The 21,615-nt window shown below is 39.8% G+C and overlaps 2 protein-coding genes across 2 annotated transcripts in view; one reads left to right on the forward strand and one right to left on the reverse strand.

Annotated features, from left to right (window-relative positions):
- Positions 1–1,892, forward strand: part of LOC100494487 (putative helicase MOV-10) — a 55,318-nt gene extending 53,426 nt beyond the window's left edge. The window contains exons 21-22 of the mRNA XM_002933535.3: positions 752–870; positions 1,133–1,892. Coding sequence (XP_002933581.3) covers positions 752–870; positions 1,133–1,197 — 184 coding nt within the window. The 3' untranslated portion in view covers positions 1,198–1,892. The remainder of the gene's footprint in view (positions 1–751; positions 871–1,132) is intronic.
- Positions 1,893–9,474: 7,582 nt separating this feature from the next.
- On the reverse strand, positions 9,475–12,612 carry LOC100494323 (olfactory receptor class A-like protein 1). Its single transcript, XM_031896205.1, has 2 exons — positions 11,950–12,612; positions 9,475–9,504 (listed from the first exon to the last, which is right to left on the reverse strand). Exons 1-2 carry the CDS (start codon positions 12,610–12,612, stop codon positions 9,475–9,477), a joined length of 693 nt encoding a protein of 230 aa, XP_031752065.1.
- Between the last annotated feature and the right edge of the window lie 9,003 nt (positions 12,613–21,615).

The raw sequence follows: 21,615 nt of genomic DNA on the forward strand, positions 1-21,615 counted from the left end.
ACATAACCATGCCTTAGTGCTGTCCAACTTATTACATGCAGTGGGCCGATTATTTCTCATACAACATGTTCGTGGGACAAATTAAATGAAAATCACGATGTCATACAGTCAACATATGGAGTCTTTGAGCATGACTGGGGCCATAAAAATCCTTTGGAGGGCTACGTCCAGCCCCCGGGCCTCCAGTTGGATAGCCCAGCCTTAGCCCTTACAGAGAGCATCTGTATGTAAAGCTAAAAGAAATATGTGCCTCTTTCGTTGTTAGTCTGGAATCTGTATGGAGTCTTCAGATTTTGAAATATAGCTTGCTGATTTGTCGGTAAAAACAATTAGAAATATGGGTTACATTGTTAAAAATGTAAAATATGTTCACCTAAAACAGTACTGGGAGGAAATCTGTGACTGGCTAACAAAAAACATCCATCTCCAAATCTGGCGCAACTGGATAGACAGCCCCCCTGAGCCAGATCAACACCCTCCAAACAATAATCTTGTACTAAATCTGTACTAAATGTACAGACAAACCGAATAATCGACTAAGGGCAGCCTAGTCTAAAGTGTTTTGACTTATTTTCCAGGAAATGAAAAAATGTAATGTATCTAATGTAACATCCTTACCCATTCTTCTTGATGTGCAGTACCTATAAAATGCACCTCGCAAATACTGTTTTAATAAAAAAAAAGCATTGAGCAAAAAAAAAAAAAGTCAAATGCCTGCCACAATGTATTGTCTTCTCATATTCTTGCCCAGGTTTTTGAACTATTGCTATGAATCTGGAGGTTCCAGAGGCTTTCATCTGGATTCCAAAGATCTGGATGAGAATGTTTTAGAAATGTTCAGCCAAATGAATCTTGATAGTCCTCCACCAGGTAAGGAAACTAAATATAATGTGCCATGTAACTGTATGATAGTCTAGCTAATTGGTAGTGATACGGAACTCTGTAGTGATATTTAGTTCTGGTAATTCTTATTGCTCCAACAGATGAAACTCTAGCATTGGTGTGTTAATGAGCAAACAAGCAATAAAAATCTAGTATACTAAGATTATTGTAAAAGCCGGGGGGAGGTCAGGCGAACTTATGTAGATATTTAATTGAGTTTTTGCTCACTGTGAACTTTAATTCACCCCAGGAGAAGAGACTGGAGAGAGCTATTTGCAGCAGCAAGTTCAACCAGCTTGGAGGCATGACCACTAAATTCAACATTTTTCTACAGTATGACGACTCATTCACACAGAAAAACGTGCATTTCCTTTGTCTTATATTTCTTAGCTGGCTAAATGAAAACTATAAGGCTGAACTTTCTTGTCTCTTTCCCCTCACTGGTAAATCAGTCACAGACATCTCTAAGCAGTAGTAAATATTAACAGAGCACAAATTGTTTCTTTGTCTTGTGGGATGCCAAAAAGCAAGAGTGATTTGTACCTGCGTAGGAAACAAAACACTCAAAAATACCTTTGTTTTGAAGATACTTATGATATGTGGTATCCTTGCCAGTAGAACCACGGTATCTCACTGAAATACAGAAGGAAGCTTTTTTATACAGTGCAATTCTTCTGCCAAGGATACAGCAATTCCTGTTCTTTTTAATGGAAAGGTTTTTTCTGTTTGTTTTTCAATAGCTGGCTTCTAGCCTTAATCTTAATTTTGGTGACAGTTTAGAGATCAGTGAAATATCCTTCATATGCAATAAAGTGCTTTTTTTTCTTTTCAGACATTTGTGTTTCTTATATTCCATTTGACAGGGATTTTTTTTGTTTACTTAAATGAATCAAAATTAGGGGACTTATAGGAGCTTTAAATGACTAAGGAAACCAAGTATACAGTCTTTTGTACCTTTACAGTATAATGTCTGCTCCACAAAACATATAATAAAAAGCAATAAGAAATTATTTCTTTTAGTGTCTTTTTCTTCTGTCCATTGTGATATGTGTCTGTCTTGTTGGCTGTGACTTTTGAATATCTCTAGAATGGTAAAAGAGCAGATTGTGCACTACAGTATGCATTTATTTTTACCTGCTTATATGCCATCTTTTTCAGATTCTGAACAAGTAACTTTATATTTTGTTTGCATTTGCCTATTTGTATCAACTTTTCAGATGGTCTTGCCTCTGTGCCTAAAAGTGCTCTATGCCCCCATTTTTACACTTTGTACAGAGCCTGACTGTCTTGCAGTATTGGTGCACTGTATTCAGGAGGGGAGGCACATAGGTGTATCCCCACATCACTACTACCTATCCCCTAACTCGCACATCAATCAGATATGTAAGGTAAAGAGCAGCAGGGGATTTGGGCCCTGTTCTTACTGATTTACTAATCCACGAATTCGAATGGGAAAAATTCGGATTGGAAATGAACATTTTGCGACTTTTTCGTATTTTTGCGATTTTTTTTCGTTGCCGTTACGACTTTTTCGTAAATTGTTGCGACTTTTTCATAGCCGTTACGACTTGCGCGAATTGTTGCAACTTTTTCGTAGCCGTTACGATTTGCTCGTATATTGTCGCCACTTGTTTGTATTGAGCGCTCGTAAACGGCGGGCAAAGCTTTTAGACTTAGCATGATTTTGGAAGCCTCCCATAGGACTCAATGGCACTCTGCAGCTCCAACCCGGCCCAAGGAAAGTCTCCCATAGGACTCAATGGCACTCTGCAGCTCCAACCTGGCCCAAGGAAAGTCTCCCATAGGGCTCAATGGCACTCTGCAGCTCCAACCTGGCCCAAGGAAAGTCTCCCATAGGGCTCAATGGCACTCTGCAGCTTCAACCTGGCCCAAGGAAAGTCTCCCATAGGGCTCAATGGCACTCTGCAGCTCCAACCTGGCCCAAGGAAAGCCTCCCATAGGACTCAATGGCACTCTGCAGCTCCAACCCGGCCCAAGGAACTTTTGCTCCCGTAAGACATTTCCACTTCTTTCCACAGTCACTGGTTAATGACTCATTTTATCCTTGTAGAATTTGCAAAGAGATGCAATTATTTATGTGTGTAATGCTGGCACATGCTTCTATATGCTGCATCATTCAGGGCAGAACATGATTGGAAAAATCACCCTAGTAGAACAGGCCTTTCCTTATAGGGTTGTCTATGTATAAATCATATTTTATAGTATATTGTGTAGTACTGCACTACGATTTATAATCAGAAATAGAAAAACTTTAAGTTTAGAAAACTGAAAAATAGCATTTGTAGGAATGGATTATTTATTTAACATTGAAAGATATGGCAGATTAGAAGTGGCATGAACAGCATGAAGCAGAGACATAGAATTTCCCCCCTTTTTAGGATGGTGCATCTGTCAAGGGGGCATCCATTAAGGCAAAAGAGGTAACCATCTGTATATTGTATTACTACTTTAGACCTCAGGCCTCCTAAAAGATGTGTTTAGCTGAACTTATGGGCTTAAAATAGGTATAGTGTAAGTGTCAGGTTGAGCCACAGTGGGTGGCTGGCAGGTAGGAGCCTATGCGCTGTGTAACCCGGATAGAGTGGGTATTTCACTTGTTGATAGGCCGGAAACATGTTATGGTGAAAGATGATTTATTATAAGAAAGTGAAATATAGCAATTAACAAATATGTAAGTCCTTACAACAGGCCAGTGGTCAGAGGCAGGCAGGGTCTGGACTGGCAGCGAGCAAGGAGAGTCCGATAAACAGGCTGTGGTCAGGGGCAGGCTGAAGACAGAGAGTAGTCAAATAAACAGGCCGAGGTCAATACCAGGAGATCCAACCGAGTTCAGGAGCAGAGGAACAGGGTATAGAACAGGGAACCAGGCAGGAACCACGGGCAGGAATCAGGCAAGAACACAGGCAGGAACATGGGCAGGAATCAGGCAAGAACACAGGCAGGAACATGGGCAAGAATTAGGCAAGAATCAGGCAGGAACACAGGCAGAAACAGAACCGCAGGTACAAGTGCTGGATCAGGCTATGTCATGCCAGGCACCATGGCCCTGGCATGGTAAATTGTTAAACCTGGCAACCTTTTGCTATGTCCACCAGACACCTCTAATTAAACACTATCACCATCTAGTCTCCCGCAGAGGCCCTTAATTAAATATGCGACCAGGGCCTGCGGGAAGGTGACAAATTTAGCAAACTCCTCAGACTAGCCGTATCCAGCCATTTGTAGGGCGGGAAACCTGGGGCTATTGCTTTCTTTGATCTGTGATCAAAGAGGTCAGTTGGGGACCTAGAGCAGCGGGGGGGGGGGGGGGGGGGTGCAGATATCAGAAAATATGGATTATAGAAATGGATCCATATCTCCGCTGCTTTAAGGTCCACATCCTCATAAATCACATAGGATTTATGAGGAGGCCCCAGGCTCCCCAATGATACCAAACAGGGACTGCCTATACCCATCAGTTAGGAGGAATGGGTTCTGGGGGACTGGGACATGAGACACCCCTCATGTTTGGTATCATTTTGATCGCCCCCATATGGGTTAAGACAAGCCCTCTTATCATAATAATATTGGGTACTGGCACTCCCTCCTCATGAATACAGTAATGAGGGAGGGGCCCAGCAGTAGGATAAAAAAGGGCACAGACCCAGGTACCAGTTAACTCATATTTTGAGGCTCCATGTTCTTTTGGATTGTGAGTTCACTGTTCCTAACTCCGGCCTCAGGAGGGCACAAGATCCCGGTAACGTACTTAGGGTTTCTCTGTGTTTTTATCCCATTTTATTTTATTTGACTGCTTTGCATGTATATTTCTCTTTTGTAACATCTTTTTAAAATTGCACTGTTTACCCTGTAATATTAAATATAAAATTTAATAAGTTCTGTCCTTTGGCTCCATATCGATTCCCATGTACCTTGTATAACTGCTCAGGCCTAGAGGTGTACTAACTGCTTGGCTGTGTGGATGCTAATTAGCTAGTGGACTGTCAGTAGGAAAGTGTGTATGTAAATTAACCGTGGCTGCTGGTGTGTGTGTGGAAGTAGTAGAACTATCCCTCACTGCAGTAGGAAAGTTTGTGTATGATATATTTGGGTAATTAGGTTTCTATCGCCTGTTAATGACAGATGGTGGCAGCGAATAGTTATTTGAGGGCGGTGGTGTGTTTGGGGGTGCTTGATGCTTGTCTAACCCGTGTGAAAGGTGACTGAGTGTAACCCCTTGTTCCCCGTCCTGGTGTCAGGCGTGTCTGTGAGTGGCGTTTCCCTGACAGGCTATAAGGCTTTAATGATCAAGCAAACAGTAGTTTCTTATAACAAGCTTATAAATCCCATTAATTGCCAGATTTCAAACACCTGGGCTTACTGAGGGAGGAGGAGGTGAGCATGAACAAAGAGCAACTGAAGAATATTTAACAATATGTGTAGGTGTTCTCACCTAGCTGTTCTCAGTCTTAACTTGATTTATTTTTCATTTAATCAACACATGCATGCAATGAACCAGTAGTACTCTCACCATGAGCACATACATGGTGCTGGAGAAATATATTTCTGGAGACTTTATCAGTTATATCAGTGCAGTGCATCAAATTTATTATTAAATAGGACAACATATTTCCCTTAATCAGTGCAAGTTACAGAAGAAAAGTGAACAAGTTTTTAAACCCACCCCCCCCCCCCCTCCACACTTCATATGACCAAACCTTCAGCTTCAACTTGTGGCCAGGTCAGATGGTATTATTTTACCAAAATACATTTTCCATAAGATACAAACTTACTGGGCCTGTCCTAAAAATTTTATAACATGATTATTTCAAAAGGCAGTGTTTCGTAATTAGTCCCACCACATCTTGGGTTCACATACAGTACAAGTTCATAGAAGAATAATTTCTATAAACATCTGTACATTGTAGCAAGCTGGAAGCAGTGAGCGATGGCTGTGGAGCACTTGTTTTTGTGATTTATAAAGCTAATGTTTTCACTGATCTAATTATCTGTTCAGGCAGAGTAAGAATGGATTTTTTAATCAGAATAATCTGAACATAATATATAAATATAATTAAAGGGGCTCTTTGAATGTATGTAATGCATAAAACTCATCGATATGGAGAATTAGCAATAACTCTTAGCTGAGCCCACTGTGCTAAACTTGGGGCATATATACTGCATGGATTTAACTGTTATTTCGACCATTTGCTTTAAAATCAAATATGGGAAAAGTATCTGCTTTATTGGATATTGTGCTTGCAAATTAAAATGTACACAGACAGCAGATTTGGGCAAGAGTTCTTTATACAGTGTTTTTTAGGTCATGCAGCTACCCATACATGTTTAGTTCCTCAGTGTGCCATTGCTTAGTGTTGCCTCACAGTTAACATTGAGAGTTAAAGCTCTGGCTCATTGCATTGTTTTCCACATTTTGGGCTATGGATGGGGGTAGCCTTAAACCCATTGATGATGTAAGATAAACATTGGTTGGCTACTTATATAATGAGTAGCAGATTAATGGCTGTCAGGAAGCCAGTAGAACTGCCAGTCAAATAGCAAGCTTTCAGGGGAGTTAAAGAGTAAAACTGCACCACCCACATTTTCTAAAGTTGGTCTATTCTAGGATATAAAAAGTGCATTAAAAAAGTTGCTAATTTAGTGCTAGCATGCTATGTGCCATGTTTCTTCCCTCTGGATAAATTATGTCCCTGTAAATTGGAATATAGCAGCCTAGAAACTTGGAAAGGAGTATTGTTGTATCTGGCTGATTTGAAAGTACCAAGGGATGCATTGATTGCCAAAGTGTGTGTAGTTATAGGAATAAGACACTAAACTTCTTATGATATAAAAGGCACTAAGTTTGCCCAGGAGCAGTAGCCCACAGCAATCAATCAAAGATGTTTGCTTTTAAACAGGTGACCTGTAAATTCTACCTGCTGATTGGTTGCTATGGGTTACTGCTCCTTGGCAAACTTAGGGCCTTTTATTACATAACCCCCTAATTAACTGTTTAATACTATAACCTGTAATCATTCAAATAAATGTCCAACAAACGCTATTTTGGCATTTTTAAATGAGAAAGGGAAGTCCTAATTTTAGATTTAACACAAAAATGTATTTATATTTTCTTTTTTGATTATCAAGGGCTGTAAAAGCTTGTCATGATCTAAGACAGTGGTTACTTTAAAATGCAAAATAGTCCCCCAATGAGAATCCTACCTGATCTGTATAAATCTAGCTTTATATTCTATTAAGCACATCCTTCCTAGCATTGAACGTATGACCTTTGTCCTGATGTCTGATCACATTTTAATTTTATTTAATGAATCCAAAATAACATAACACATCGGATAACAACACATTCGTAATGTGTGGGTAAGCCTGCAGGTCATGATAACATTTTAGTAGTACCTGAAAAACGTAAATGTAAACAAGGCACCTGGGCCAGATGGAATACACCCTCGGGTACTGAGAGAGCTAGGGGCAGAATTGCAGTGGCCCTTGTTTCTGATATTCTCAGACTTGCTTTCATCAGGTATGGTACCTAGGGATTGGAAGAAGGCGAATGTCATTCCCATATTTAAAAAGGGAGTAAGATCTCGGCCTGGCAATTATAGGCCTGTAAGTTTGACATCCGTGGTGGGCAAGTTATTTGAAGGCTTGTTAAGGGATCACATTCAAAATTATGTAGTGGAGAATGCCATTATGAGCAGTAATCAGCATGGCTTTATGAAGGACAGGTCATGTCAGACCAATTTAATTGCTTTTTATGATGAGGTAAGTAAGAAGCTGGACAGTGGGGATGCAGTAGATATAATCTATTTGGATTTTGCCAAAGCATTTGATACCGTTCCCCACAAACGACTGCTTTCTAAACTAAGGTCTATTGGTCTTAGTGAAGTCGTTTGCACATGGATAGAAAACTGGCTACAGGATCAGGTACAGAGGGTGGTTGTTAATGGTACATTCTCTACTTGGAATAAGGTTCTCAGTGGGGTCCCTCAGGGTTCTGTACTGGGTCCACTTTTGTTTAACTTGTTCATAAATGACTTAGGGGAGGGTATTATGAGTAATGTATCAGTGTTTGCAGATGACACAAAACTCAGCAGACCAGTCAATTCTATTCAGGTTGTGGCATCTTTGCAGCAGGATCTTGACCAACTGGCAATCTGGGCAGCTAAGTGGCAGATGAGATTTAATGTGGATAAATGTAAGGGATGTAAAAATATGCAGCCACTTATACCCTTAATGGGACTGCACTAGGCAAATCCATAATGGAGAAGGACCTTGGAGTCCTTGTAGATAATAAACTTGGCTGTAGCAAGCAATGCCAGGCAGCAGCTGCAAGGGCAAACACGGTTTTGAGCTGTATTAAAAGGGGTATAGATTCACGGGACGAGGGGTTATTCTTCCCCTTTACAGAGCGCTGGTAAGGCCCCATCTAGAATATGCTGTTCAGTTCTGGTCTCCAGTGCTCAAACGGGACATTATTGAGTTAGAGAGGGTCCAGAGAAGGGCAACTAAGCTGGTAAAGGGTATGGAAAGTCTCAGTTATGAAGAAAGACTGGCCAAGTTGGGTCTGTTTACACTGGAGAAGAGGCGCTTAAGAGGTGACATGATAACTATGTACAAATATATAAGGCAATCATATAATAACCTTTCTAATGTTTTATTTACCAGTAGGTCCTTCCAACGGACACAAGGGCACCCACTCCATTTAGAAGAAGGGAGGTTCCATTTAAATATTCGGAAAGGATTTTTTACTGTTAGAGCTGTGAAGTTGTGGAATTCCCTCCCCGAATCAGTCGTGCTGGCTGATACATTATATAGCTTTAAGAAGGGGCTGGATGGCTTTTTAGCAAATGAGGGAATACAGGGTTATGGGAGATAGCTCTTAGTACAAGTTGATCCAGGGACTGGTCCGATTGCCATCTTGGAGTCAGGAAGGATTTTTTTCCCCTCTGCGGCAAATTAGAGAGGCTTCAGATGGGGTTTTTTGACTTCCTCTGGATCAACTAGTAGTTAGGCAGGTTATATATAGGCATTATGGTTGAAAGTGATGGACGTATGTCTTTTTTCAACCCAACTTACTATGTTATTATGTAATCTTGCTTTGAGTAGAGATGGGCCCTGGTTAAACACTGGACAAAATTGGCCTTGCAATACATTTTCTGTAATATAGAGTAAGTTAGTGATTGTTGATGTATTTGCAACTTTTTTCTTACATTCATTATGTGATTAAAAGTAGAAACAACTTTTACAAAGTGGGTGAGTCAAGTCTGTAAAAACGCACTTCAAGTGATTCCTACTTGGACATTTATCCTGAATGAGCTAGCCAAGGACATTGCCACTGAGCTTTGAAAGAAAAATGTTCAGTCTGATTCTTTGTTTCTTTATGCTTGAAGAAGAAAGAAAACCACTAGTGAAACTGGGTCATTGTGAATGATTGAATATGCTTTAGAAGTGGGTGGCTCTGGTGAGCATCCGTCCATATCCCATTGTAACTATTGGTTTTGGATAATAATATTAGAACTATTTTTCTGTACTTCAGTTGACATTCTTTGTTATGGCATGTGTCTTATTAAGCAATCACACAGCATGGCCATCACATGTGTCAGACTAAGAGATATGGAAATATGACAAATTTCAGTTTATTCATTTCAAATTAATTAACATTTGTCTTTTCTCCAGGCATAATTACACCTGTTGAAACTTCAGAAATTCGCCAATCTATCAAGAGCCAGATCCAGGCTGGCAAAATAACATTAGAATGATAGTGCAGTCATTATGTTGGGTACAAAAACTTCAGCTTATTCTTCCGCTTTTTCTTCTTCTTCTTCTTCTTAGCACCCCCCATTTTCCCCATTTTCTAAATGCTGCTCCTACAGTTTTAGGGGTACAACACCCAAACTCTCCACACTTCTTTGCCCTATAGCAGAGCAGGTTGCTTGTGCTTTTCTAAACGATCCCGACCCCCGTCTTTTTGTGGCACCGCTTTGAACACCCCAATTTTCCCACCTGCTGCCCCTCTTACAGCTTTGAAACTACACTCCCCAAATGTAAATAACATAATAATGGGGTCACCCCAAAACAGCGATATTTATTGGATGATCCAAAGTGGGAGGGACCAGCAACAGCCAATTAAATTTCACCCATTGACTTTATTGGGGAAATTGAAACTGCTGCCAATCTTACAGCTTACAGCTACACTCCTCAAACTTGAATCACATAGTCATGGGGTCAGCCTGAATGAAAATATGATGATTGTTGGATGCCCAAAAGTTGGCAGAGCTGTGAACAGCGAATCAGATTTTACCTATTGACTTGGCATAAATAATGCTGGGGTCCCCAAACTTTGCAGAGTTAGGCACCAGGTAACTGTGGTTCAAGGTTAGAAAAAGTGGGCAGAGCCACGAACAGCCAATCAGATTTTACCTATTGACTTTCAATGAGGAAATTCTACATGCTGCCATTCTCACAGTATTAACACCAGGGTCCTCAAACTTTTCACAGTTGGTCACTAGCGGACTGCAGTTTTAGTTTTGAAAAAGTGGCCAGAGCCACCAAAAGCCAATCAGATTTCAGCTATTGAATTTTGTCTGTTTGATGCCAGGATTCCGAAACTTTGCACAGTCAGTCACTGGGTGACTTTGGATTCAAGGTTAGAAAAAGTGGCGGGGCGACCAACAGCCAATCCATTACCACCTATTAAATTTAATTGGTTTATATTTAAATTTTCCAAAGTTAGTCACTGGGTATTTGTTGTTCAAAGTTAGAAAAAGTAGGCAGAGCCACTAACGGCCAATCACATTTCTATTTTCTTTCAATGGTTTCAAGTTTCAAGTTTATTGTCATATACAAATAACAATGAAGCATCATTACTGTAATGAAATTTTTTGACCCGTGTTCCTCCCAACTTTACATAGACAAACAAAACAAAAAAAAACCAAATATTAAATATAATAAAAGTGTGCAATAAAGGTACAAGTATTTACAATAATAAAATACAATGCAATATTTGAAATTGTGCAGTGAGGGTTTAAACAGATCTGATTTCATTCAGTGACTTCACGTTTTTCAACCAACATGAAGTTTGTTCTTAAACTTCCCTTTCTAATTTAAACATCTTATTGTATATGTCATATCTTCTATGCTACAATTTTCCATGCATATATTGTTTATATCACCAGCCTTATTAACTATTACAATTGAAATTTTGATACCCTAACTATTTTTAATGACAAATTTTAAAATGGCTTAATTATTGCATTTAGGGGCAGATTTATCAAAGAGTGAAATTAGAGCTTGCCACAGTAATTTTCCAATGCTCTCTATTCTTTTCAATGGGTTTTCAGAGGGGTATATATTAGGGTGAATTCTCACTTTCACCCAACAAATGAGATTTGGGGGATTTGATAAACAAACGGGATTTGGGGAATTTTACTATGGCAAGCTGTAATTTCACTTTTTGGTAAATGTGTCCCTAAGTGAATATGGGATGTCACCATAATTTTGACAAGGGGAAAATTCAGACTTTAGCAATTACTCTTAATGTGATTAGTTGACCTATGAACCACTGATACTGGTAACAACAAGTCAGCAAAGAAAAATAAAAAAAAATCTTTAGCTGAATAGAAATTTACAGGTAGCAGTTTTTTTGTTTCCATGTAAAACTATACCCATATATATACACACAAGTGAAACATCTCTTGTAACTATGAATCTAAACATGACTGATTGCCAATATGTAGAGAAATATCACCATGCATACTGTAGGCAGAATGTATTTAGAGAGTATTAGCAGGACACATGTGATACACTGGTTATTTTTGTTGCTAACATTTTTTTCTTTCTTAATGGCCATTTGGCACGCATTCTTTTGCTAAAATTAATCAAAATCAGTGGACTTATAGCAGCAAAACTTGATGATAAAAAAACACGAACCTCAGCCAAAATGGATGAAAGTTCCTTCCTAGATATGGAGTATAATAACAAAAGGCTATCAATCCCATGAAACAAAACATACAGGGAAACAAGAGAAATAATTATTTTAGAAGCTTTTACTTCTACACTTTGTGTTGTGCTCTGAAGGTATCTGACTTGTTGGCTGTGCCTCTTTAATAAGACTAGCATGGTAACACTACATAATGTCATAATAGTTACATTCAAGTAGTCTATACCTGTAGTAAACATGGTAGAGACAATTTCAGGTATATAGTCCAAGAATATTGCATAGCAGAAGCCTAAATGCACAGCCCTTTGAGGAATAGTGTTGTTTACTGGTGCGCCAACAGTTAATGGAATTGTTGAATTGGCACACATATGGAAGATCCAGAAGCCTACAAATGAATAAAGAATGTACTTTGTCACTAGACTTTTAAATATTGCCCATGGAGATACTGTGGGAGCTATAGTTGCTAACTGAAATACACTTAAACTACAGGTTGAGGTTATAGAAAGTGCTCTAGTTACCCTATAAGTATAAATCACTGCTTTGCAGCCCACATCAGTTAGTACATCTGGAACCCCTAAACGCATCATTGAGTAAGGAATTCCTCTTGAGAGCAGTGAAACCAAGTTGACTAGGGTAAGATGACAGACAATGAAGTCTATTTTCTTTATGCCTGAAAAAATGTTACCCAAATAATCAACTAAAATGATTCCATTGGCAATAACTCCAAATTTCATTTGCAGAAGGAAGATGAGACCCTTCAGGAGATCTTGCATTGTGCTATGTTTACCTAACAAAAACAATAATAATGTTTAGTCCCTAGAAGTGGATTAGCCAATATTTATTATACAATAAGTTTAAAGCAATTGTGCCACTTGTCTTGTAACTATAACAGCCAAATAGGTGTTAGTTTTATTAGTCTCTAGGCCAGGGACCCCCAACATTTTTTTTTACTTATGAGCCACGCTTAGATGTAAAAAGTGTTGGTAAACCACACAAGTATGAAAAAAGATCAAGGACTGTGATTGGCTATTTGCTAGCCACATGTGGACTGCTTGCCTGCAGGAGGCTCTACATGGAGAAAACTGTCTCTGTGCTTCCAAAACATGCCTTCAAGCCAGATATATATATTTTTTTTAAATGGGCAATTACTTTGAGGCCACTGGGAGCAACATCAGAGGGGGTGGTAAACAAAATGTTGCTCACAAGCCACTGGTTGGGCTAGGGCAGTGTAGGCAGCAAATTAGTAAAATCCTTGAAGTTATGAGACCTGACTTAATGTTGCCAACTTTCTCTTGGTTCCTGTGGAATGTAAGCTCAATTATATCAGTTGCATATTATCTTTCCACTTCAAACTATTTCTAGAGGTATTTGAGAGTAATGTTCTTGGAATGTCTAATTTTTAGATATAATAATTTTTTTATAGTTTTAATTGTCTATACAGAAAATAGTAATACGGATTTTGAAGAAGAGATGCAAATCATTTTAATAGCAATTATATAGCAAGGATATTTACCGGATCAAAGGTTAAAGCAGATCTCTTCGATGAAACGTGAGTTTCAGAACCTTGACCTCTTCATTGTCTCTTTTCCTGCTAAGATGGAAAGAAGTATTAGCTAAATGCTATTATGCCTCCATTAACAGGGTAGATAGGGTAATCTGGTATCCTGTCAGTGTGTTTTCTCCCTGGTGCTATGATTTGGAATAGACATTTTTGGTTCACAATCAAATACCAAATATTATTATTATTTATATAGCGCCATCAATTTACACAGCGCTTTACAGAATAGAAGGGTACAAAAGGCATAACAGTTAACATGTACATATAAACAATTCACAAAAATGGTTTGCAGTAACATTTGGATGAGGATCGGTGACACTAGGGGGAGGGCCCTGCTCGCAAGAGCTTATATTCTAAAAGGAAGGGCTGAGATATAAGGTCAGGGTAACTAGCATGGCGTTAAAGTTCATGTAGGTGTGTAAAGTGACAGTAAGTGCGGAGTGAGAGGTGAAAACGAGTGGTTAGTGAATGTTTGAGGGAAGATTAGGGGTGCTCAGTGGGTAATCGCATTTCTGAGGGTTTAGGTTATAGGCTTGAGTGAAAAGGTGAGTTTTAAGAGACTGTTTGGCAGTGCCTAATGGGATGGGGAAGGGTGTTCCAGAGGATGGGTGCAGCATGTGAGAAGTCCTGGATGCGAGAGTGAGAGGTGGATTGGCAGAGAGGGGCGGCACTTGTGGAGGAGAGGTGTATGAGAACCAAATCAGATAATTTAAAAAAAAAATTAAGGGCAAAGACACACAGGACAATTCAATTAGTCATCACAAACAAACAGATACAAAAGAACAAAAGGTAAAGTTCTTATAACCTTATCAGAAGTGAGTCTTTACTTATTCCCTAAGGCACACTTTTTGGGTGAAGACACAAGGGGGGATTAGTCATCACAACTCGGTCACGGAGTTTTTAAAAGTAGCTGCGACTTATCGCCCCTTGTGAATTCTCCCTAAAAGTGCGTCTCAATTCTGAAGACTCACTTCTGATAAGGTTATAAGAACTTTAACTCTTGCACATAAGCTTTAGATGAAATTAAAATGCTAGAGACAGTAATTTGAGCAGTAAGGGTAAAGAGCACATCAAATCAATATGACCTGGCCTCTAAAAGGGTCACATGAAAATATCATTTTGGTTAAGCAAATGAAAAATGTTTAATTTTTTCAAGTAATCTATGATAAGATGTACTCATGCCTAGATACAGTATTTGAGTAACAGTTAATGATTAGCTCTCTTAGGGTGCTAAAGTACAGGCTCTGATTATCATGTTATGAAAAATGTGAATATAAATAAAGCACTGATCCACCACTTGGTAGCACAGAACAATGATACTGCTGGTCTGTTCTCTTGCATGCAACCATCATTTTCTTACAGCTCACCATCCAGTTAAAGATACAGATCCTGCCTTAGTACCACATTATTATTGGAAACAATACTAGTGCCTTTAACTAGAATAAGAGAGAAAAGAAAAAATATGGAATCTAATGCTGAGAATGCAGTTCAAGAAGCTTAGATTTGGATTTCTTTTGGAGGAATGGGCTTTACAAGAATGGTGATATAGGGCCAGATTCAAATCAAGTAGAAAATGTTATTTTATGGTTTATCACAAAAAAAAATATTTTGCAAAATACATAGCAAAAAAGCTAACGATATGCAATGTGCTATGGATTAACAAGATGGAAAATTGATATTGGCACATATTGTTTTAAAATAAATGATAACTGTAGTGGTTCAATTTTATATATAGGTGGCTGGTTATAACTAAATTGATGTTATGATAGATATATAAAATAGATGCGTAGTGGTAAGTATTCACCATAGCAATAATAAACTAACAAGATAGATTAAGCAGGGTAGGCAGCAGACCTTAATTCAGCCCTGGTTTCAACTATATAAATATAGTGAGCACTGCTTTAATGGTGCATATATATTATTCCTTTACAACCTAATGAAAAAAATGTTCAGTGGGAAGCTTAATTCGATTAAGAGTTTATTTTCTCAGAAAAATTCAATTCGATCTTGGAAAATCTAAAGTGACTCCTGGGAAATGCATTCTAACTAGCTAAGAGGGAACTGTGCAAAATAGGCATATTGGTCCCTCGGACATGATTGTACAAATAGGGCAGACAGACATTCATACTGGAGGTAGTGGGGATACAGTTGGGGGAGAGCAAGAGAAAGCTGCAATGTTTTAGAAAACCAGTACATTTTCAGAGTGATATCTAGTAAATGTATTATAAATGTAAGTCCATTAGAAATCACGGAGTAGCCTGCACCTGCCTATTCATCAGCCATCAGGCAAGGGGAGTGCAAGGCAACATCATTGCATCTGGATATTATTGCTTCCAAACTGAACTGCTTCCTAGGTAACATAGATCTGTTCCAGATTAGAGTTAAGAAAACCAGAAGATCTTGTGCATGGAATTAGGCAAACTACTCTTCCATGAAGTAAGAATACTGCATGTACTTACCCATGTCTGTCTCTTGTGCAGCTGGTGGACCATAACTGCCTTCACTTGTTCCTACATATTCTTGCTTTAAATGCAAAGTGTTTCAGTCTCTAAAGTCATAATTAGCTTTCCAATTTATGTCACACTGGGTATTCTTTTACTCCTGTGACCAAATCTTTCAGTTTAGGGAAGTAGGTTTTAGAGATGTAGCGAACTGTTCACCGGCGAGCTAATTTGCGCGAACATCGGGTGTTCGCGTTCGCGCAAATTCGCGGACTTTTGCCGATGTTCGCCACTTTGGGTTCGCCGTGTTTTTTTTTTGCGGCGCGGTTTTTTTTTGGGCGCTGCGTTTTTTTGCCTTGGTTTTTCCACCGCGTTTTTTCGCTTCGTTTTATCGCCTATGCATATACATAGGAATAGCTTGCGTTTTTTTTTTTTGGCGTTTTTTTTGACGTTTTTTTTTTTTTGGCGTTTTTTTTACAAAGTATTTTTCAGAGAAGTTTTTGCCCTTGATCCCCCTCCTGCATGCCACTGTCCAGGTCGTGGCACCCTTTAAACAACTTTAAAATCAGTTTTCTGGCCAGAAATGGCTTTTCTAGGTTTTAAAGTTCGCCTTCCCATTGAAGTCTATGGGGTTCGCAAAGTTCGCGAATATTCGCGAGTTTTGGCGAAAGTCCGCGAACGGGTTTGCGAACATTTTCGGCGATGTTCGCTACATCACTAGTAGGTTTCTGACAGGCATGAAACAATGTTTGGCTATTACCCATGTTTCTTTAACATCACTACAGCATTTTCTGACTCAAAAGTTTTCAGGTCTTTCCCATTCAAGTCAATTGGACACATAAATGGTGATTTGAAGACCTGAGCCAGCTGAAAAGGACCATGTCTGCTATAAGAAATCAGATTACGTGTTGCTAAAAAACAGTTTTTACAAGAATAGTTTTTTTTAAGCAGTACATTTACCTGCACATGGTTAAAGGTATTCTATCATGATTTTTATAGTGGACTTTTTATTTCTAAAAAAAATAAATTTTTTAGCTGTAGTTTTGGTGTGTAGGCAGCCATAGTGCATTGCCTGATTCTGAGCTTTCTCCTACTCCCATGTAACTGCAGGAGTCATGGCTGGACCTGGGTTTTTACCATTAAGTGCTATTATCATATCTGTTACTAGGTGGGAAGCATTTTTAGCAATGCAGCTATCAGGGAGCTAATATCTTACTACCTTGCCATTGTTTTGCTGATCAGCTGCTGGGTAAAGAGAGACTGAAGTTTTAACAGAGTACAAGTCACATGGCCAATTTCAGGCCAGATGTCGGTAGGGCAGGCTCGTCGTTAGATCCTATACACTGCCGATAAAAATCAGTCTAAGGGACTGATATCGGAAGCTAGAATCGGCCCTATGATGGCTGTAGTGGTGTGTCTACCCAGTGGGTAGGACTTTTTGCAGGAGGCTGCCCAACTTAACATTGGGAAACAGCCACTCCATTTTGTAAGGGTAGGGGCAGAGGTAAAGGAGGACCTTGCGGTATGATGTACATTTTTACAGCAATACAATAATCTGTTGGTATGGCAACTTGGTGTTGCATACAACCATGACCCGCAGATGTTCACTGATGCAGCTGGGGGGGGGGTTGGTTAAGGGACATATTTCCAGGGTCAATGGAGCGCAAGCAGATGGCCGGAGGAGCGGCATGATTTTGGCCTTACTAAAAACCTCACGTTCTTGGAGCTGTTTCCCATTATGGCTGCGGTGGAATTATGGCAAGGGGAGCTACAGAACAGGCAGGTAGATTTCAGGACTGACAATGTGGGTGTGGTCCAATCAATCAACAACATCTTAGTCTCCTCACCCCCCCAATATCTAATTGATTTCGTCCTTAGGTGCCAGCAGTTCAACATGTGGGTAAGGGCCAACTATGTTTCAGGTTTGTCCAATAACATTGCAGATGCTCTCTCTCAATTTCAGTAGGACAGCTTTTGAGATTTGGCTCCGGGAGCGTAATGAGAGGGAATCACATGTCAGACTTGGCTTTGCAAATTGGGGGCCGGGAGGTAGCGTAACTAGTAAAGCAGTCTGTTGCCCCATCTATTTGGGCCACGTATACACATGTTTGGGTTCTGCTTGCTTTCCTGCAAGCAGAGCGCACTTCACCAGTCGTATAATAGTGATGTGCAGGCCGGCCCGACACTTGCGGGTTAGAACGTTATATTTATTCTGCAGAAAGCTTACCATACCTGGGTAAAGAGCTCCCTCTGTTTGTTTAAGATAGCAGCTGCCATTTTAGCTGGGTCTCGGTAGCTTCCTGCTGCTGGCACTTGAACCTGTGTTTGGCACTTACATGCGCTTGTATTAGTACAGACCGGTAAGAATGAATGGGCTGCATTGCATCCTGGGCTCCCCTGCGTTGGAACGCAGGAAAACTTCACTGCAGGTAACGTAGGAGAAAATGCCTGTGTGTATAAGCCCTTATTTTGCTTGAGTTTTGGTTAACCCCATGGTAACTGCAGATGAGTCCCCTTTAGGTCCTTATTAGTGATGGGCGAAAAGTTTCGCCAGGCATGGATTCACGGCGAATTTCCGCATTTCGCCATTGGCGGATTGTTTCGCAAAACGGATGAAAAATTTCGCCGCGGAAAAATTCGCCGCACGTCCAAAAATTGTCGCCGGCGTCAAAAAATAATAGTCGCGGGCGACAAAATAGTAGCCGCGGGCGACGGAACAATAGCGCGCGACAAAATAATAGCCGTGGGCGACGAAACAAGAGCCGCGCGACGAAACAAGAGCCGCGCGACGAAACAAGAGCCGCGGGCGACGAAACAAGAGCCGCGGGCGACGAAACAAAAGCCGCGCGCGACGAAACAATAGCCGTGCGACAAAATAATAGCTGTGGGCGACGAAACAATAGCCGCGCGACGAAACAAGAGCCGCGGGCGACGAAACAAGAGCCGCGCGCGACGAAATAATAGCCGCGCGACAAAACAATAGCCGCGGGAGACGAAACAATAGCCGCGCGACAAAATAATAGCCGCGGGCGACAATTTTTTTTGTCGCACGACATTTTCGCCGTTTCGCGAATTTTTCGCCGTTTCGCGGATCTTTTCAAAGATTCGCGAATTTTTCGGCGAAGCGAAACGGAACAGATTCGCTCATCACTAGTCCTTATGGCAAATTCCTGTGCCAGCTGTATCCCACTTCTATGTGGGCACCTCACCTATATCTTAGCACCATCTTAGCCATGTATTGTGGCACCTAGCAGATTCTCTGTACAGATATAGATATCATGCTTATACTAACTACCTGTCTAAATAGCCCAGCATTTATTTTTCTATGAATGATTATGCTTTGCACAGTCACACATACAGGTAGAGGCAATCTCAATAAATTCAATATGATCACATAAAGCCCAGACATGGCTAATTTCACTGTACAGGATACAGCTGAAATACCAGAGTAAAAATCTGGAGTCCCTAGTTGTTCCAATCTTTCTCAGTACACACATGATTTTAGTGCACAGTTGGCGTACATGTTTTATTCAGTGTCTGACAGATATTTTTCTATCTTCTCTTTTCTCTCTAATAGATGTCATATGCCTCTTGAAGTGCAGAAGACCACTCAGCATACAGCTCTACAGTTAATTGTGGGCAAATTCCTTTCCTAAATTGGCTTCTTTCCAGGCCTCGAAAGTGGCATAGTCTACGCAGTTTTTTCGTGGCCCTAAATTCTTAGTACAGGTATGGGACCTGTTATCCAGAATGCTCGGGACCCAGGGCTTTCTGGATAAGGGATCTTTCTGTAATTTGGATCTCCATACCTTAAGTCTACTAAAAAAATCATATAAACATCATTTAAACCCAATGGGATTGTTTTGCCTCTGATAAGGATTAATTATATCTTAGTTGGGATCAAATACAAGGTACTGCTTTATTATTACAGAGAAAAAGAAAATAATTTTTAAAAATTTAGAATTATTTTCTTATAATGGAGTCTATGGGAGATGGTGTTTCCATAATTCGGAACTTTCTGGATAATGGTTTTCCGGATAATGGATCCCATACCTGTAGTAATTTTGGATACTTGTATATGGTCGATGCAGTTGTATCAGTGGTAGCCAGTAAGAATGCATACCCACATTTAACTAAATTCTGCATAACTGTGAAATGTAGCTCTTAGTACTACAGCATGTTATGGGTGAGCTTGTACAGCAAGGGTTAACATGCAGAGCAGTGCACCCCTTCAGAGGCTAGTAGGTTTAAGTTGGCAATGAAACAATTTATGTGCCGTATTAATTTACTCTGCATTCCACAGTGCATCCTGAGCAGTGGGTCTTATCTATTGTTGTGGACTGATTTACAGCCATAGAGCCCAGCTGCAAGGACACAGTCCTGAAACTCCTTTTTGGTTCTCAAGGCTTTGTTCTACCCCACAGTGAGCTCCCTAAAACTCCTTCCACAGAGCCTTTTTCTGACAATCTTCTGTTCAAAATCCATTTTCTGTGTCAATAAACTTCAATTTAACCTCCAGAGATCTACTGTCTTTTGAAATTATTACCTTGAATTAAATCTGCAATTGCTTATCCCACATTTTCTCTGCTGAAGAGATAAGAAAAGACAATCCATGCTTTAACCCTTTCACTGCCAGCTGATTTGGCATACCTCCCAACTGTCCCAATTTTCGCGAGATTTTAACAGCTCAGCCCGCAGTCCCGGATTCTTATTGAAAAGTCCCTCATTTCCCTTTGATCTTCTGCACTGAACGCTAAAAAAGGTACAAAGTTTCTCAGACAATTAAATAAGTGGGCTTTTGGCAGAGAACCCAGAAAGTTAACAAACTACACCTGCACTTAGATACAATTGTAACCAATAAGCTGAACAGGTCTCTTGGGGGAACAGAGACAGCTTAAAGGGCAATTTCACCTATTTTAACAAAACTGTAATAACACGTAAAACAAGACCCCAAAACCCCCAGAAATGTGTTCAAACTTTCACTGCGCTAGACTGCGGCATTTCTTTTTGTCTCTCTTTACATTTGGTCAAAGCAGAACTTTTATTGCCACACAGTTTCACTTTAGGGGCCTTTCCTCAGGGGGAACTTGTAGTTTACCCAGGAAAACAATATATATTTTTTTACAGGACAACCTAAGCCTTCAAAATATGCTCAAATTTTTGTGTAGAAGATACACCCCCATATGTAATAAAAGGCACTAAGTTTGCCCAGGAGCAATAAAGATGTTTGCTTTTAAACAGGTGACCTGCTGATAGTTTACTATGGGTTACTGCTCCTGGGCAAACTTAGTGCCTTTTATTACATAACCCCAATAGTCTTCTAAATATCTAAAAAAAAAACCATACTTTCCATAATATAAACACATACACCAGAAACAAAAATTATTTTATGCACAAAAATACAACTGATTTGAAAAGTCCCATGTCTCCTGAATGTGCCAATACCAAATATATATAGTTTTATGGAGATTTCTCACTTGTATAGGTCAAAAACTCCCAGCAGTACACTACCAAATTTCCAAAGCACTGCTCCAGAAAGCTGCATACTTTAGATTTCAAGGCCAAAAATTCAGAACAGAAAGTTTATCCCAGAAAATTATTCATTTTTGGAAAAAACAGATTCTGGGAAATGCAGAATAAGTAAAATGTGTCTGTCTGCTCCAAACTACTAAGTCGGAATGCTTTCCTAAAATTAATGGTTTTTATCAAAATATGTGAATTTTTTTAAAAATTGCTTCAAAGCTTCCAGTCTATAGTATCTTATCTCCCACATAGTG

Source organism: Xenopus tropicalis, chromosome 2 (genome assembly GCF_000004195.4).
Source record: "Xenopus tropicalis strain Nigerian chromosome 2, UCB_Xtro_10.0, whole genome shotgun sequence".
Taxonomy (NCBI): domain Eukaryota; kingdom Metazoa; phylum Chordata; class Amphibia; order Anura; family Pipidae; genus Xenopus; species Xenopus tropicalis.

Bases quoted from the DNA above. Each gene is read 5' to 3' on its own strand.
- LOC100494323 (XM_031896205.1), bottom strand. From the start codon at position 12,612: ATGCAAGATCTCCTGAAGGGTCTCATCTTCCTTCTGCAAATGAAATTT. The intron at 9,505-11,949 runs GTAAAAGCTTCT...CATATCTCTTAG, and splicing joins GCACAACACAAAGTGTAGAA to TCTGACACATGTGATGGCCA.